This window comes from Hypomesus transpacificus, chromosome 9 (genome assembly GCF_021917145.1).
Source record: "Hypomesus transpacificus isolate Combined female chromosome 9, fHypTra1, whole genome shotgun sequence".
In the NCBI taxonomy this organism is placed as follows: domain Eukaryota; kingdom Metazoa; phylum Chordata; class Actinopteri; order Osmeriformes; family Osmeridae; genus Hypomesus; species Hypomesus transpacificus.
In genome coordinates, this window is record NC_061068.1 from 5158582 (window position 1) to 5176078 (window position 17497).

General features: G+C 45.9%; 1 protein-coding gene across 3 annotated transcripts in view; it reads right to left on the bottom strand.

Annotated features, from left to right (window-relative positions):
• adamts9 (ADAM metallopeptidase with thrombospondin type 1 motif, 9) overlaps positions 1-16974 on the bottom strand; it is a 38122-nt gene extending 21148 nt beyond the window's left edge. For all 3 annotated transcript variants that reach the window (XM_047024857.1, XM_047024858.1, XM_047024859.1), the window contains exons 1-23: positions 16599-16974; positions 15877-16271; positions 14647-14809; positions 12342-12676; positions 11703-11783; positions 11476-11600; positions 11302-11342; positions 10929-11034; positions 9607-9753; positions 9100-9241; positions 8597-8701; positions 7423-7568; positions 6829-7010; positions 6505-6641; positions 5998-6115; positions 5761-5856; positions 4721-4887; positions 4502-4631; positions 3863-3989; positions 3545-3755; positions 3250-3414; positions 2784-2945; positions 1587-1706 (exon numbers count right to left, since the gene is read on the bottom strand). In XM_047024857.1, coding sequence (XP_046880813.1) covers positions 1587-1706; positions 2784-2945; positions 3250-3414; positions 3545-3755; positions 3863-3989; positions 4502-4631; positions 4721-4887; positions 5761-5856; positions 5998-6115; positions 6505-6641; positions 6829-7010; positions 7423-7568; positions 8597-8701; positions 9100-9241; positions 9607-9753; positions 10929-11034; positions 11302-11342; positions 11476-11600; positions 11703-11783; positions 12342-12676; positions 14647-14809; positions 15877-16271; positions 16599-16695 — 3498 coding nt within the window. In that variant the 5' untranslated portion in view covers positions 16696-16974. The remainder of the gene's footprint in view (positions 1-1586; positions 1707-2783; positions 2946-3249; positions 3415-3544; positions 3756-3862; positions 3990-4501; positions 4632-4720; positions 4888-5760; positions 5857-5997; positions 6116-6504; positions 6642-6828; positions 7011-7422; positions 7569-8596; positions 8702-9099; positions 9242-9606; positions 9754-10928; positions 11035-11301; positions 11343-11475; positions 11601-11702; positions 11784-12341; positions 12677-14646; positions 14810-15876; positions 16272-16598) is intronic.
• Positions 16975-17497: the final 523 nt, after the last annotated feature.

Consider the following 17497-nt stretch of genomic DNA (forward strand, 5'->3'; position numbering starts at 1 on the left):
GGTGGGGATCTAAATCATATCTAGTAAGGCCTTGACGGCTCCACATTCCACACTCATCCCTCTGGTGGAGACAAACAGGACCCTGGCAGAAAGAACACAGCACCACGCTGCAGCGCCTCACACACACAGCAAAGCAGAACATCATAAAAACATGTTGGTGGGGGAAAGAATGAGGAGAATGGGGTGGAAAAATGGCCTGTGGTGGCAGCCAAGAGATGAATACTGTGTGTATATATATAAAAGAGAGAGAAAGAGAGATAGAAAGAGAGAGTGTGTGTGTGTGTGTGTGTCTGTTCAGGTTTTGAAACGTGTGCATGATTGCATGCTATTTTTATTATATCTACCTTTGTGTTAAATCACGTCAAGTTTAAAGCAAACTATAACTCGGGTTAATTCAGGTAGGCCCTCCTGCTCTCATAACATAAGCTCTATTCTTTCTCACGTGCCCCTCCCCCCCCCCCCCCTCCCCCCCTCCTCCCCCAGAGCAGTGGTGGGCTGGGCGGTATGGTAGCCCACTTCACGGATGGCTGGTTGGAATCACAGTGAGGTGAGGGGACTAGTTCAGGGTCAGTGGGCCTGACGGCTAGCTCTGGAGTCAAGGCTAGCACCACAGGGAGGGGGTCTTTCTGCAACCACAGTCCCAGCTTTGGTTTGGTGCCCCGCAGCCTCAACAGATCTCAACCCCACCTCCCTTTCTGGCCAATGAAGAGCTCCTTCTTGAGCCCATGCTCTGTCTCATGCCCACGCACCATCAGGGTGAGAGCTATGCACATGAAAGGTTGATTAACGACTCCATTTCTTAGAATAAGAGTTGTTTGTGTCAAGATTAGTTGGGTTGTTTAAAAGTCTGTGACACTTGTAGAGAGCAGATGTTAGCATACAGCACTTTCAGTGAAGTTCATGTAAGGTAAGGGTGTGAGCGGAGACCACAGTCCCACAGTATACTCTGGCAGACAGGCGCTGCCACTGGCAGACTGGTTGTGGCTCAGACAAATAAGGTGACAACATATTTCAATGTTTTTTCTTGCTTATAGTCTTGCACTCTTCCCACCTTAAATCCCCCCCCCCACCCCCAACCAGACCCCAGATCAATGGAGTTGCATGCCATAGACCTTGTCCTGTTTCCACACTCCTCCTGTGCTCCATGAAAGGACGACTGCCTGAGGGAGACAATCCCAGCTATGTGTGTCTGTCTTGGGGTAGAATGCTCAAGTGTAACCCCCCTCCAGTCCCCTCCAGGGCCGGAGCACGGGAGAGCAGACAACAAGGCCTTATTGAGCCCAGGTGGCAATGAACTTGTGAGGGGAGGCTTCCTTCCTGTCTAACAATGTGGCATTGACTGTAGCAATGGCTCCAAAACTGGAAAGGGAGACCCTCAAGACAGAGAAAAAATCAGAAAGAGACATGGAGAGAAAGGCAGAAAGGCAGTTAGAAAGGTAAGAAAAAGATGAGAGAAAGGAAAGCTAGAGAGATGAAGAGAGAGACAGAGAGAGATTTAGAGAAAGAGAGCAACACAGAGGGACACAGAAGCAGAAGCAGTAATCAGTAGAGAGCCGAACAGGGGAGGAAATGGATCTTGGTCTTACCTGAGTGTCAGTGGGACGTGTAGCTGCATTACATTCAGTGTCGTCCATGACAGACCCGTATGCCCCAACCACACATTTCACAGCGCGCATCTGGTAACCTGGTCCACACGATGTAGTGCACTACATTCATATATGAGAGAGAGAGAGAGAGAGAGAGAGAGAGAGAGAGAGAGAGAGAGAGAGAGAGAGAGAGAGAGAGAGAGAAAAGAGAGAGGGTCATTTTAGCCAACGTTGCAAATCTGGTGAAAACTGAGTAACTCAGTTAAAGACAAACAAATGGTGTGTGTCTGGTGGGGAGCTGCACAGTCGGCCCAGTGGCAGCAGATAACAGTCTTCTGGATCATAATGCATGAGTAACTCATGTATTTCCCACTGTAGCCAAGTCAGTGGGTACACCACTCTCTTCTACCTCACTGACTCCAATGAAACAAGGTCAGACTTTTGTGGCAGCAACTTCAACTACAATTCACACATGCTTCAATTCACAGCTTCAAATATACATTTAGCTTGCTGGCGTAACCCATGGTATACAGGCACCAGAAATCTCCATCAAACACTTTTAACACACATGCTGGGTTATAAGATATCTTTTTCATTTAGGAAATGTTGCAGAATTGCCTTTTTAGGTTAGGGCCTTCAGAATGCAATAGTTATAAACTGGTGGATGAAGGGTGAACACACATGCGAGTTGATATACACACTGTGTATAGATTGGATATGCTTATTTTGGCAGGGAATGCTCTGGTTGAACATAGAGTGAACAGAGTGGATGGGGGCTATATCTCTGTCCTGTCAGCACCCTGCATCTGGAGAGTTCATGTGAGAAGTAACAACATTTATAATGTTAACCTCTGCATAGCCTCCAATCCACCGAGACAAGTGTTTGTCTGTCCCCGTAGAGCTGAAATGATCCTCATATTCATGATCGATAGTATGTTAAATAATAGCATACCCTTAGCCTAACCCTAACATTTAGCCCTCATACTTGAGATACTTTAGAGACATCTTGTTTTCTAAAGATAGTCCTGTGGTTCCTCCAGGATATGACCCCCACCCCTCCTGTCTTCCTGGGTAGCAGCCTGTCTCTCTATGGATCCTCCGGGCAACACACCACCGCTGTCCCCCAGGGTCCTGCCCTGTCCCTCTATGGGCCCCACAGTCTCCACTACCACCAGCACCCCCTCCCCAGGGCCTCACCTGTCCCCAGGATCCGACCTGCCAGGAGGCACACTCCTGCTGCTGGCACATCTGGACCGACTCTGGCTTGGACGAGTCACAGAAGCGGTCATCTAGACGGTCTTCTCCAAACTGGCACCATGTCTGCCGGTGCTTGTAGCCCTTCCCACAAGTCACCAGGCACTGTCCACACAGAAGGAAGCTCATTGTTTATTAGACTACTAATAAATGGGCCATGCTGTCTATGATCAACAAGATGTCCAATTCGACCCACTTTACTGCAGCTCAGACATATTTACAGTAGCAATGTTTCCTGTTGAATAAACTGCAAAATTATCTCCCTCACATTAATGCTGAATAGTTGGGTATAACATATGTCCACACAGAACATACTGTACACATCTAATCAACCACTTTCATGACATGGAGAAAATTATTATAATGGACTTCAGGGGAATAAGGGATAACAGAGACGTATTAAACTGACCTCGGACCAGTCTCCAGTCTTCCACTGTGGGCAGACAAACTCGTTGCAGGGCTGGCTGGTCAGTTTTTCCCTCTGGCTACACTTGCTGTCCTCACTTGCCCCATCAGAGGACTTGCCACACACAGCCCCTCGACGACGAGTACCCCCACCACAGGTCTTGGAGCACTGGCACACACACACACACACACACACACACACACACACACACACACACACACAGAGAAACACTCTATCCCTTTCTTCTTTTATGTTTCCACTTTGGAAATTCTGAAATCCAAGGATTAAGAAGTCTCACCTCTGACCAGGAGGAGTAGTCCCAGCCCCCTGGGTTACAGTCTCCAACACAACTCTCTTTGTCGTCGGGTTTGCGTAGGTTGCTGCAGTAACGGTCGTCCACCTTCTGGGTCTTGCTCTCTGTGCGGCTGAGTTTGGCACAGAAGATCTCTAGTGTTCGGTAGCCCAGCCCACACTGTGCTGTGCACTCGCTCTTGCGGGCTACATGCCACCTGGACCGAGCACAACAGTTAAAGGTGAGAAGGAAGATTTGGGAGAAAAGGAATCGCTGCACAACAATGGTGCTATTCCTGGAGTGAGCCAGAAGCCATGCTGTTACCTGAGTTCACACTCTGTGTTGCAAGGTTCTGTGACCATGGCAGGTCTGGCTGTCCCATGGCAACGCTGGTCGGAGACCACCACCCTGTCCGACTCTCTGCTGCACAGGATCTTCCTTTTACGCTCCCCTGGGGAAACATAACACACAGGGCTGAAACACAGTCCAGTACCAGTAGAAGGGATTGACCTTGTATCTGATAAGAACCCTGTACATACACACACACGCACTAAATCACACTCGCCCAAATGTAAAGTCAGATAAGGTCTAGCAGGAGTGTGCCTTTCCAGCAGGGAATTGGACACACCTGCTACAAATCACGACCAGCCAACAAGATCTCATCTCAGAGAACACGCTCTGAGAAAAGGGGATTTCAGTTTGCTATGAAACCAGTACATCTGTATCTGTACTGTGTTCAAATGTTTAACAACGAGGCATTAAGGGAGCTTTGTGTATCTCAGAAGGGAATCAGATGTGTTAGAAACACCTCATCTAAGACATTCTCCTCCCGATGACCAGACACGACCCAGAAGTATCTAGAAGTGGTCAGGCAGTAATACACCGTGACCTACATAAACCCTTTCAGAGGCTCCTGTGGACCCGCTGACCCCCTCCCCTCCCCAGGCCAACGCCCTGCCTTACCTTGGCAGAGGCGGCTGCAGTCCTGCCAGGGTCCATAGGCGTCCCAGAAGAACTGCTGGGGCTTGTCCTCAATGGGGATGTTGTAGGAGTACCTGACATCTGGGTTGTACAGGTTGCCAACAGATAGCACCTGCACACATCACAGCAAAGAGGAAGTGAGTCACTACCAGCTTCGACTGAAGGAAGTCACAGCCTCTCCAGGATGACAGGAGTCATTACCAAGACAACCATCTCCTCCTCGATGCGGTCAGTGCAGTTGATTCTCTCAATGACGTGGTCTGATCCGCTGTATTCGATGACGGCGTTGCCCACTTTGATTTCCCTTTTGAACATGCTGACCACAAACTCTCCATTGAGTAGGAACTCCCCATGGCTGTTAGAGACAGCTGGAAGAGGAGAGATCAGTCACAGAACATCAGTTACAAGGTGTTTTCAAATGTGTTTTTGTGAGTGAGTGAATTTTGAGGTCTAGGTCAGCTAGCCTTGAAAAAATAATATATTTTAGGATGGACAAAGCTTTTCACAAAATCTTTGCTTTTTCACCCCTTTCACACCCAAGTTGTGTTCAAGAGCATGTGTTGGTTGCTAAGAGACAGTTCAGCCAGATGTAAACAAACTCGCTGCCTGCTTAGCGGCCTAACAGCTGATGTTTTTATTTAAAGTAAGGCATGGCGTTGAGAGTAGATAAATCTAATTGGGGTAAAATAATCCTACTTTCCCGGAGGAGTCTTGGGCCTCCTGTTCACCAGTCAGTCTGCTGCACACACTCATACTAATGCGATTATGGATCTAATTTCCTGAGTTACTTTCCTCGTCATTTCACACATCACAGTAATGCAGAGATCTGCCCCCTTCCCACAATCCCCCTGTCCCTCTTTTTTTTCCTTGGGGCCCAGCTGAATGCTTCCACAAACACACATATGCACAAACTCACACGCCCAAGTTAATGCACACCCACACACAGACACACCTGCCCATCTAAACAACCTCACACACACACACACATACACACACACACACACAGAGGTGACTTTAATGGAATGCTATCCTGAGGGCTGATTGAGATCCTGCTTATGATCCAGTTTGCAAACTACACCTCCCCTACCAGCACACTACAGACATGTCCACAGACAGGAAGCACTAGCACCAACTTAACCAATACTCAATCTGTTACTCTGTCTAACTTGACCTTATGTTTTCATTGAATGATGAAGATAATGACTAATCAAACTGCATTCTGTCTTGTGTTTGGATCTTACCGAGGTAGTTATCATCTTCTGGTTTCCCTGAGTAGCTGTGTTGACGTACGTCTATATTTGTGGCACCGCTAGGGATTCGCACAACTTCATTGTATCCTGCGTCACACAGAGGAGACACAACAATAACTCCAGAGTCATTTCAGATCACACTTCACTGACTGCTTTCCTCAAGCCAGACAGGCACTTTTGCTAGGCCTACATGACAGTCAGGTGTAGACTGTTGAGATTTGGGCTCACCGTAGCGTACTATGTTGAAAGTGCCTGCCATAGTTTTACAGGACGAGTTGTCCCCTCCACACACACCACACTTATCTCTCCGCGCTTTGGAGTTCAACACATGGTCACATCCCGCTTGCTGTGCAGCAGGGTGGGGGGAGGAGAGGTAGAGAAGGTAGGAGGGGGAAAGAGGGGGATAGAACATGGAAAGATCAATGTGCCAGAAGAATGACCTGAAAAAGTGCACTTCACTACCTCAGAATTTTTTTTTTGCATGGCAGCCGTATGTTTTTTTTAAACATCAATCCAGCTGGGATTTTAGCTTAACTGCTACAGTGAAGTTAAGATGGTGGTCCTTGACGCTTCTTGTGAAAGACCGTTCTAGCAAGAAAGGATTAAACCTAATGAGCCAATATATAGTTGCATAAGTGATCTCATTACCCATTGAAGCATTTATGTCCGTATCACTGAAACACATTGGATTTGTGAAAGCAGTTCCAAGTTGCTGGAGGGAAGCTGAGGACTCACCCTGCACAGGCCCTGGACGCAGATGTCATTAGTGTCAGGCCCACACGGTGTGCCGTCGATGACCCGGTCCCTGAGCTGATAGTAGGCTGTGCTTCCTGCCACCCTGCAGAACAGCTTACAGCGGTCCTTCATGAGGACTGGATACACACACAAACACACACACAGCACCAGAGGCACACACACAGACATACACACAGCACACACACAGCAGACGAGTTAAGGAGAGGGTAAAGGCTAGGCACAAAGGCCAACGTCTAAACTGCCGAGATTTCTATGTCACATTCCAAAATATGAATCCATGACAGGAAGTGAAGCCGTCCTTACTTCCGCTGTACTTGGGAACCCAGCGCACGTTGTCCGACAGGCCGTTGATGTTGAAGGGCCTGCCGTCAAAGTCCCCGCACTGCTCCTCCCTGAAGTCCTTTTTCTGCTTGGAGCACGGCTCCGAGTTACACGAGCGGAACTTCATCCTGCGCCCCACGCAGTACTTGCCCCCGTTTCTGGGCCTGGCAGAGAGACAGAAGGACATCCTTTAACAAGCCTCCCTTCAGCTGACATCCTATCTTCTGTATCTGTTTATACATCTATCACTGCTCTTCACAATCTTCCGACCACTTCGTCATCTCTCAGACTTGTTGATCAGTCTATGCTCATTCATCCCATTAACAGATGATGAAAGTGGCCTTTCAAGTTAAACGAGAGTTATCGTTTACCCAGAAACGGGCCCTTTAGATCTGCGGTAAAAAAAAAAAAAAGAAGAAAAGAAGTCTGGTGTGCTTGAAGGTGAGCTATGGAAAGAATTCTCTCAAGGACGCTTGATCTTACGGAACATTGACCAGGGATGTTGGGAAGGAGACACACTCCAGTGAAGGTGCACGACTACAAAGCTAGAGAGACGTAGAGAGCCACAGTGCTTACACGGGTCGGTTGCACTCCCGCACGGCAATCTTGATGCCCCCGCCACACGTCCGCGAGCAGGTGCCAAACGGGCTCCACACGCCCCACGCTCCCTCCACGGGCGTGGCATCGTGCTCCTTGGGGATGCACAGGCCGTGCTTACAGTGCTGTGGAGAGAGAGAGATGGAGAGATGAAGAGAGAGAGAAAGCGATGGAGACAGAGATGGAGAGAGAGATGGAGAGAGCGAAAAAGAGAGAGAGAGAGATAGAGATACAGAGAGACAGAGATAGAAAGAGAGACAGAGAAAAAGAGTAAATGTCAGGAACCATAGCTGCCTACTGGCAACACTTCAATCTGCAAACCCTCCACATCTTGCTTCAATGCTTCTAATCTGGTAGAAATTATACAGCAAATGGAAAACAACAAACCAAAAAAGCCATTTCATTGGCCTGTCAGTACAGCTGAAGAAGAAGAAGTTCTCACACAATGTATGTTTCAAGTCATCAGATTCGACTTATCTTTCCAACCCAACACATATATAGCACGAGCGTTGGGTGAGGGGAGATGGTGGGGCGAGGCAGTGGGATGGGAGGATGGAGAGCAGGACTGCAGAGTATAAACAGAGGAGGATGGGAACATGTGTGTCTGGGGACCTCTGCCGCTAGACTGGCCCACAGCTCTTTCATGTCCCTCAGCCGTGGCAGGAAGCAGAGGGTTAGGGAGAGGGCCCTAATTAAAAGCTACACTAAACCAGTCACAGAGAGGGAAATCTCCACAAGCCTCCATTCACAGGCCTGCTCTAAGCCTATTACTTACTCATAATAATACTGGCTCTGCAGAAAACAAATTCATGCTCCTTCAGGCTTTAAAACCCTAGTTTCAACTAAAAGTAGGACTGCTGGAACCAATGGCAACGTGTGTGACCGACATTCAATTAGTTCGTTTATGAAGTTTATTGAAATAGAGTGTTGGCAAGCTGTTGCTTTGTTTTCTTTGATTTTGATGAAACACATTTCAACAATCTTAGCTTCTGCAAACACCATGAAAGAAAGTGAATATTGATGGTTACAAATATTTAAACAATGTATTCATTAAAGCAAGCTTGAATCCTTGGAGCATGTTATAAAAGCTCACCAGATGTTAACACAAAAGTATGTGTGTGTAGGTCCTCAGGTAAACTCTTTAGCTACTTGCCTTCCCAGGATCACATTCGGTTCCATCGGCCCAGGGCATGTGCTGGGTCTTGCAGCCCCTCTGCGCTCCCTCCGGACTGGTGCACCACAGCCTACGACATTGGGTCTGGGGGACACAGAGAGAGAGAAACAGAGAGAAAGTTAGCACTCGCTCTCCAACGCTGAGCCCTTTTCGCCACAGGCTCATTGTACTGAACACTCAGCATTGACAAGGCGCGTTGTGCCCTTTAAACAAAAGTGTGGAAGACAAGCACTGACAAATCTTCCAACAATCCGCAGCGCTATAGAATACCTGCACCCCGGTGCCCTTTAGACACACTACAACATCTACAAACTTTTTGTGACACAGCTATCAAGCTCAATAGATTTACAGTAAATTGCACAATGCAATGAAATAACGTTGTACACAGGACCCCTCTCCTTCAGCAGCACAGTGACAGACTAAGAGGCTTCTCCTCCTCTTTGACAGACCAACATGTGAATCTGCACGACGTGTTCCCTTACCATATATGGGCACACCTGCGTCCCAGGCCCAAATATCAATTCACATTGTTTATTGACATTGTATATCCGTCCAGGGAGCTGCAGAGGCAGACTGTAGGGCCTAGAAAGGGGTTCGTTGAGTAAGCACTCGCCATATCCTGTGCTATTAAGAAATAAAAATAAAATGACTTAAAGAAAAAACAGAAAAAGAGACACAAACAGACAGAAAACACACTCAGTACAGATGGAGAGGTAGAATTCTGTACAATCAGAAAACTACTGTAGCGACAAGATGGTGCTTGATGGAGAAGTAGGCTTTGTTATTATTTGTTATTAGGGTTAGGCTACCCCTTTCCCTAGCCCTATATCAACAATGACTCATTTGAAGTCCTTTTTGGCCAACCTTTTACACGTCAAGATTGATAGGATATCTACCTAGTCAACCCTGCATAGGCATGTGGCGCCAACTATCCAAACATTTCCTAATCATGTGCTTATTGAAAAGATAAAACATTGGCTGTCACATACTCGAGGAACTCTGTGATGTATTTCCTGCTGCACTTGGACCACATCCAGGGGTTGGTGTAGTAGTTGAGAGTGGGCGCCATCACATGCTGCTGGTTCTTACCGCCATCCTCTTTACACTTGTTACTGTCGTCGTGGGGCATGTTAAAACTGCCAGGGAGCAAAGCCACACACCGGACATTCAGAGGTGAAAACAGATCTCATTTACAGTTGAAACACAGTGTCACTGTCTTAAAGGCCGGTTCACGCCAAGGACGAGAACTAGAACGATAACTATATTCGCGTCCACACCAACCTCGACGGTTAGCTTCTCACAATATTGTCTTCCATTGTTAAATGCGCGGGTGCTGCAATTCGGACGGATTCTGATTGGTTGTCAGTGTTTAGTGGACAAAGTGTCCATCAGCACCACAGTTGGTCTATCGTCAATGTGCCAAGCGTAACTATTGGCGTTTCGGTGGTGATGAATAAAAAGGCTAAATGTAATTTTAAAATGAGTAAGAAGCTTCATTAGCATTTACCAACAGTAGACCTGTTAATACATTTTTTGGTATTTATTCATTTTTCATACTTTAGTTTTCATTGGTTTGGCCGGCCAACCTGTATTACATTGGGAAACGCTGCTGTAGGGATTGGAAAGACTTCAGTTCACTTCAGCCCATTGTCATTGTATTATTCACACCCTGCTCTGGAAGGTTCTGTTATGGTGCTGTATGCATTCAGTAGGGCCAGAGGGCTGGGTTAATAAGGCCTCTGTGGTGCAGACAGGTGCTCGAGGCTGTCGAGGACAGAGAGCATTCTGTACTGTATTCTCCATAACCATTCAGGCCTTATGGCAGGTACAGTATTGCACTGAGCTCCATTAAGTAGACTTCCAGCAGTGTTGTCACCACTTGTCACGGATAAGAATGGAATTCAACAATCCCACCTTTTGTGTGTGGTTAAAAAAAAAAAGAGCATTTGTTTAAGACACAGGAGTTGGTAAAGTCTGTAACAGTCTCCTGCGTTGCTGCCAAGCTCAGGCCAAGCTATGGGGCCATGCTGGTGCATGCTGCTTCAGGACTTTGAACAACACAGACTTACAAAAGAGGCATGGTCATCAGCCACACTAGTCCTGGAGGGTGACTGGGTGTGCAGGCTACTGCCTCAGCTCAGCACAGACGCCCCTGCCCCAGCTGACCAAGCCCTGGGGGTGGAGCCGGTCGGCTAGGTCAGGGGCTTTAGTACCTGACTGCGACAGAGACCTAAACGTGTGTATTTCCCCAGCATAAGGGAAGGTGACGTGTGGAAGGCGTGAAAGCAGAAGAGAAGCATGAAGTACTCACACATGGCCTAGTTCATGGGCTATCGTGAACGCTGTGCTGAGTCCATTATCCTCACTGATACTGCAGCTTCTGTATGGATCACACACTGTCCCCAGTTCAGCAAGCCCTGAAAACCAGCACCATCGTCATCATCATTATCATTATAACAATTAGCATAATAATAATAATAATAGATTTTATTTGTAACGCACTTTACATTTGAAACAAATCTCAAAGTGCTCAAAGCATCACGTTATAATGCCACAACTCATCATTTTACTCAGTAGTTGCAGTAGTAACAATGACTAACTTGCCATCTGGCAGTCATTAGCATACAGCACATGGTGTATGCTAACACTAATGCAGTCTACCAGTGCTGTAGAAATGCTCTCACCTAGCGTATCACACTTGTCCCGTGCCCGGCAGATGTCCTGTCTGTGAGAAGGGAGACAGATGAGCGGTTTCCAGCACCAGTGAGACACCCAGTGCAACTCCAGTAACATCAACATCAGAATGATCATAGGTAAGTAACACACCAAGTACATCTACAATGTTTGGTGCCGGTTACCTGGTTATGAGAATGGCCGTGTCATGGTGGGGGTGGTGATTCTCCTCAGGACTATTACGCTCTTGTTGCCAGATACAGAAGTTCTTCAGAGTGGTCTGTGCGTTAAAGGAGATAGTGGGGCCATCCTAGAGGGAAACAGGAGATAGGTGACTACTAGTACACATGTAAGAATGGCTCTGTTTTCACTCCCAGAAGGATTATTTAAGATTGGATGGTTGTTAACTTACATCATTGTTTATTATGACCAAATTCACGATCACAATATTGATCAGATTTCCAATGCTGGGGTCCTTGTAGATGGATGACACCTGAAAGATGAAAATAAATCAAGGCATACATGAAAAGTGAAACCTTCGTACATAAATATCTTTCAGAGTTCCAAAAGTCTGAAAACAAGCCTGGAGTGCAATTAAGCAGTCAGCCTGCAGCTTTAAAGAGAACAGTCTCTTTAAAGAGCTGATTGGATAGAGAAGCTGATAATGTCCTGTGAGAGAGCCTGTGGAGAATGTAGTCTTTGCCAGGATCATAATATAGGTCAGCTAAGCTCCCCCCTGGGCGCTCTGCTTCAGAGGTCTAAGGAAGGCTCTTGTTTGAAGTGGCCAGGAGTATGCCATCTATGCAACATACCTGAGCTTATTTTTTCCCATTCATCAAAGTTGTCAGACAGATCCGCTTCATGCTCCCCCTGTCCCCCTGACCGTTTGAAAGTCTTGTTTACTCCTGCCCTGAACTGCCCTTTTCCCTCTTCCGGCCCTCCTCTGATGGCCGTGAAGGTACAGTGCCACATCCACCTCACACCTCTCACACACACACTTCCATGAAAGAGGGAGGCTGAGTAGCTAAGGAGTCAACTGAGCAGGACTTACGATGGACATTAACGTGAGAATGTAGTGCTGGAGGTTGTTGCCGTGGTGTTCCACCATCTTGTTGTCTGCCACCACCATGACTTCTACAAAGCGTGGATAGGAGAGAAAGCGCTTTGATCTCCTGTGAGGTCCTGAGTCACCGTTGCTGCTGTCATTAGTTGACGGGCTGGCCTGGCTGCTCATGCTGCTGTCTGGTCCTGGCATGGCTTCCACAGGAAGGCCTGCACTCAGAGTGTCCAGGTCATTCAGCATGCTGCCAAACATAGGGTCTGACACCACTGGCCCTGACCCCGGCCTCGTTAGGGTCTTCTTCCCCATATCCCTGTGTTCATGGCCTTGGAAAGAGACACATATTTCAAGTCAATACTTTGTATTCAACACACAAAGTTATAGGTTTCTCTCTTTAGAGTCAAGCCACCGATTACTAAGTAAGAATAGCATGTCATAACTACTATGTCATAACTACTATGTCATAACTCATTTACAAGAAGGTTGCTTTTATCTTTAAAGTTAAGGCTTATCCTTATATTGGATAATGTATTCATCTGAAATCTGGTGAATCCTTACGTCACAAATGTAATGCTGGTCACCCTTTGTTTATTAGTGTGGGAAGAGTGAAAAATGTTTTTAGTCTCTCATTCTCACAAGCACACAACTGCCTGAGATCTTGGGGTCTTGCTTAGAGGGAGTGGGGTGCAAAGGGGGAGAAGAAAGAATGGGTGGTTCATGTTAGGTAAACTTGGCACTCAGGCATGACAAAAGCCCATCTCTCAGGAAAATAAGTCAATGACTGGACAGTCCAGTTTGAGGGGAGCAGGGAAGTGCACTTAGTCTGATTTCAATCTTGATGATGACCATACCAAAGGCAAAACAAATAGAGTACCACGCCTTGGTTGCATATACTGTATACCACTTCATCTATACCTGCTGCAATGCAATCCCCTTCAGGCAGTACAGAACATGACCCAGACACCGGCCCTGACTTCTTCCTATCCATGATTTATGATGGTAAACACACTGAAACCAACCACTTCAAAACTTCTTAAACTATAAAAGTCTTCTGTAAAAACTGCGAAAGCTGTTTCATATTCAACCCAACAGTACTTGTTCACAGTTATGAGTCATACTCACATTCTGTTGAGAGAATCAGAGGACCCCCACACATCGAAGTGTATATTTATACACACTCACACACTACAAAGATCCATCTCAACAACGGCAAAGTATATGCAGAAACATGTGGTGCATACATGACAACAATTCAAATTTATTTTCATAGTCATGCACACTGATGTTTCCAGTCTGCAATATTATTTCTTGCAGTACAATTTACGCCTGGTCTTCATGGTGGTGGACCTATCATGCTTTCTTATCAAAGGAACAGAGGAAGTACGAGAGTCAACAGGAACTTGTGGCAGTAAACGAAGATTTGCCGATACCAGACAGAATTACAGACCAAAGGGTTTTTCCTGTCCAGGAGCTAAAAGGGTATAGTAGATACAGAGGAAATAGCAAACTGGTTTCCTAACCTAACAAATTGTGAAATAAATGCATTACTCTTCTCAGGGAAATGTGATGTATCTGCTGCATTTTACATACAGAGCAGCGGAATCTAGGCAGTCACACCTTGAGTTGTGTTGAGTTGCAGAGTGTTTGACTAGCCTACACGAGGTAGAGATCTTTTGGATCAAATCTCAAGTCAGCAATATAGGGTTTCTCTCATATCAAGTGTATATGACCTTGACAATTGTAGAATGTTTTACTGTAGCATTATGGCAGCATTACAACCTTTGTAATAGCGCCATAACTATGACTAAATGTTACTTCATTGCTTCCTATTGTATGCATATCCTGGACTACAAGGATCACACATAAAGAACAATTATCCAACCATACATCTATGGGTGCTCGTTAAAGGCCAGATAACGAGGGGGAGGGTTATCAGAAACTGGCACAAACATAGACACACACACACAGACACGCACACACGCACACACGCACACACACACACACACAGACACACACACACACCAGTTTGTTTACACACGTAGCAGCAGCTATGGGACTCCCATCCTCCCCGCTCAATGTGGTCGAGTGCCATAAGGAGGACACTGGGTGAGGGTTTAGTAGAGCAGACACACTCAGCAGCTAGCTGACTGGATTACTTAATTAACCTGACTCAGCAGTGCCTGTGTGGGTGTGTGTGTGTGTGTGTGTTGGGGAGGTGTTCTTGATTGTTTTGGTTCTACAGTGTATTATCCAACTGAATGACACTAAACTATCACAGTACCAAAACAACCAGTACCTGAAGTGTCACAAGCGGGTCCTTCCTTGCCAGCCTCTTTCTTTGGGGCATCCTTTCTGTACACGATATGAGGTTTGGTGTGTTCTTCTTCATAGTGCTCCCCTTTGTAGCTGTGAAGGGGCTCCACAAAAAACTCCCCATGTGGTGACCTGAAAGTGCCAAGCTATGGAGAATAGAAAAAATAGGAATTTGTAGATTAGTTTGTAAAAACTGTAACTGTTGACATTGGAGCGTACAGTAACATTGGAGCGTACAGTAACATTGGAGCGTACAGTAACATTGGAGCGTGACTTAGCATGGCTAGTTAGATAAGTGCAAATGGGCCTGTTCTAGACCCCCAATGGTTATATTTTCACACGTGGTTGTTTAATGGACGATTATGTGGTGAAATACATGTGTGTGCACACAGTGAAGGAGGAAAAAGTTGGATAACACAGCTTTCGATGCCTATCAGCAAACAATGTGATTTTGTTTCTTTCTTGGCAGACTTGATGGAAGACTTTTTTACATTTCATGCAGCACAGCCAGTGCCACTAGTTTGGATTCAACGGTGGCTTTGATGAACTGGGAAAATCCTAGTGTGATAAAAGTATTTGGTGTAATTTTACATTTAAAGCATAATAATATCTCAAGTGTAGTTATTTGAAATAGACCAATACATTTTTCAGAAGAACAAATGTTCATAATACCATTGCTTGTACTATGTATTAGTAAGCTGAGATGGTTGTGCTTCTTTCAAATTCACTGTCTGACGTTTTTACGCACGGAACCAAATGATGATTACGTCAGCAGCTCCACAGGGACTCCAGCTCACGCTCCAACTGCACTGATGTGCGTAGGACGTCACCGATTGTAGGAGATAAATGAGTGCGAGCATGGATGCACATGTGTAGCAGAGGAATTGGCTCCGAGTGTATGGATTTGACTTGCAGTACCGTAGTTTGAACAATTATTTCTTAGTTACGTAATTTAAGAGGTTACTATGTCAGTAGAAGAGCCTGGCGGGGTTGTCTTTTACAAGTTACATTCACAAACAACTCTTCCGTCTTTCCGTTTAGATAAGATGTGCGCAAATATCCTGATACTCCAATTGTTTTAGTATCTAATCTGTATAAACGTCATGTTCTTGATGTCATTTCATTAAATTCTGACATTGGGTATTTTAGATCTAACTTTGAAGCCAGACATAAATCACCTTTTATAAATCATCAAATGTGCGTAAAAACTTACCAATCCAGAGCATAGGCTGATGACCGCCGTATGGTCCGTTTTGGCATTCACATGGCCTTTATAGAAGCAGTGCTGATATTCAGTATCTTCTTCCTCCTCCTCGGCTGAAAAATCCGTTAGATTATCTCCATTACGTACTCCTAGTACTGTCACAGTGTACAGTGGCGCAATAAATCCAGATTCTAGTGTAAGGTTGAGGTGGAAACTATGGCCGAAAGCAGATATTTTGTAGTGGACTCTTGTCGAGGCCCACTGGTCTGAAGCGTTGTCAAGGCTCACATCGACACTACGTTTTCTCCTTCTGAAGTGTAGGCTTGTGGGGAATCGGTCACCGGCTTCATTCACTCTAGTCGGCGTAACAATTTCATAAGTGCCAAGCTGTTCTGGCACTGTTGCTGGAGAGGAAAATCAGTGAGCATGATTAATAAGTAGCCGTGTGGGGAAAACCCGATGAAAATTACAAATCATAATCACATATTGTGAAAGTAGACTAGATGTGATAATCATGTAGTACTCTAAAGGCGTTAGACAATGTGTGTAGGTGTGTGAACTGTAGATATCGGTTAAAATTTGGTCATTCAATAACTTCAGACTTCTATAAAAGCATTGCGAGTCATGTGCTTTGCTGATTCTGAAAAAAGTCATTCATTCCGAGTATCCCGGTAACCAAACAGCGGTCCACAAGGGAAAAAAGTGGAAACTGAGGAATCGTCATACTTTACCTTTTCTTGAATTCAATAAAGTCTGTCCCGTGAATGCCACTACGTTCATTAAATCAGGGAATAAAAGCAACCCTAGTCCCCAAAACAGCACATGCATGGTTGTACACGTTATGGGGAGAGCGGAACCCCCGAATTTAGTATTCCTCCTGCACTGGCTGTGCTCCGGTCACTCCGGCTCACCGCCGTATTCCAACTCAGGCACGCGTGTGTGTGTTTGCCACATCCAAATGTATTATCCTTGACTCTTGAGTGGATGGTTTCTTGCCGGTAAGGTGTGCTGAGTCGTGAGCGTTACGCATATTCCCTGGCGAACCTGCATACTGCAGAGAGGGGTCGGTTATACAGACACTCAACTGTGGTGGGCTTCACTGTTCGGGCCGGGGCAGCTCTACAGAGCATTTTAAGGGGCGGGTTTACCCAAAGGTAGGCTACATTAGAGCAAGTTACGCCTCTCAAAACAGCCACTCCCGTTACAGTGACAGGACCGGAGAGGAAAATAGTGGTGCTGAGCAATTACAGCTGCAGTGTAGTGTAACTATTTTGTCCTGAAGTGGAAATTATTTGTGAATGAACGGTAGTGTACTGTGACCGAAGAAGATGAGCAAATATACATTTATCAATTGCTAGCGTTATGACAGCATATTTCTCCACTTTAAACCGTTATCTTTATAGTTTTACGTCTTTCAACCAACCTTTAATTGCTGCACGCGTGTAGGCCTAAATGAATGCCGGTTTTGATTTGATGATGATGCCGGTAAAGTTTAGGCATTCAAAGTGTGCGATAGCTGGGTTTAGGAATTCCATTCACGTGGTTAGAGCTATAGCATTGGGTCTACACTAGGTTCACTCCAGCAAAGCACAAGTTTTGCACTTTGGGGTCGAGACATTGGTCTCAAGAA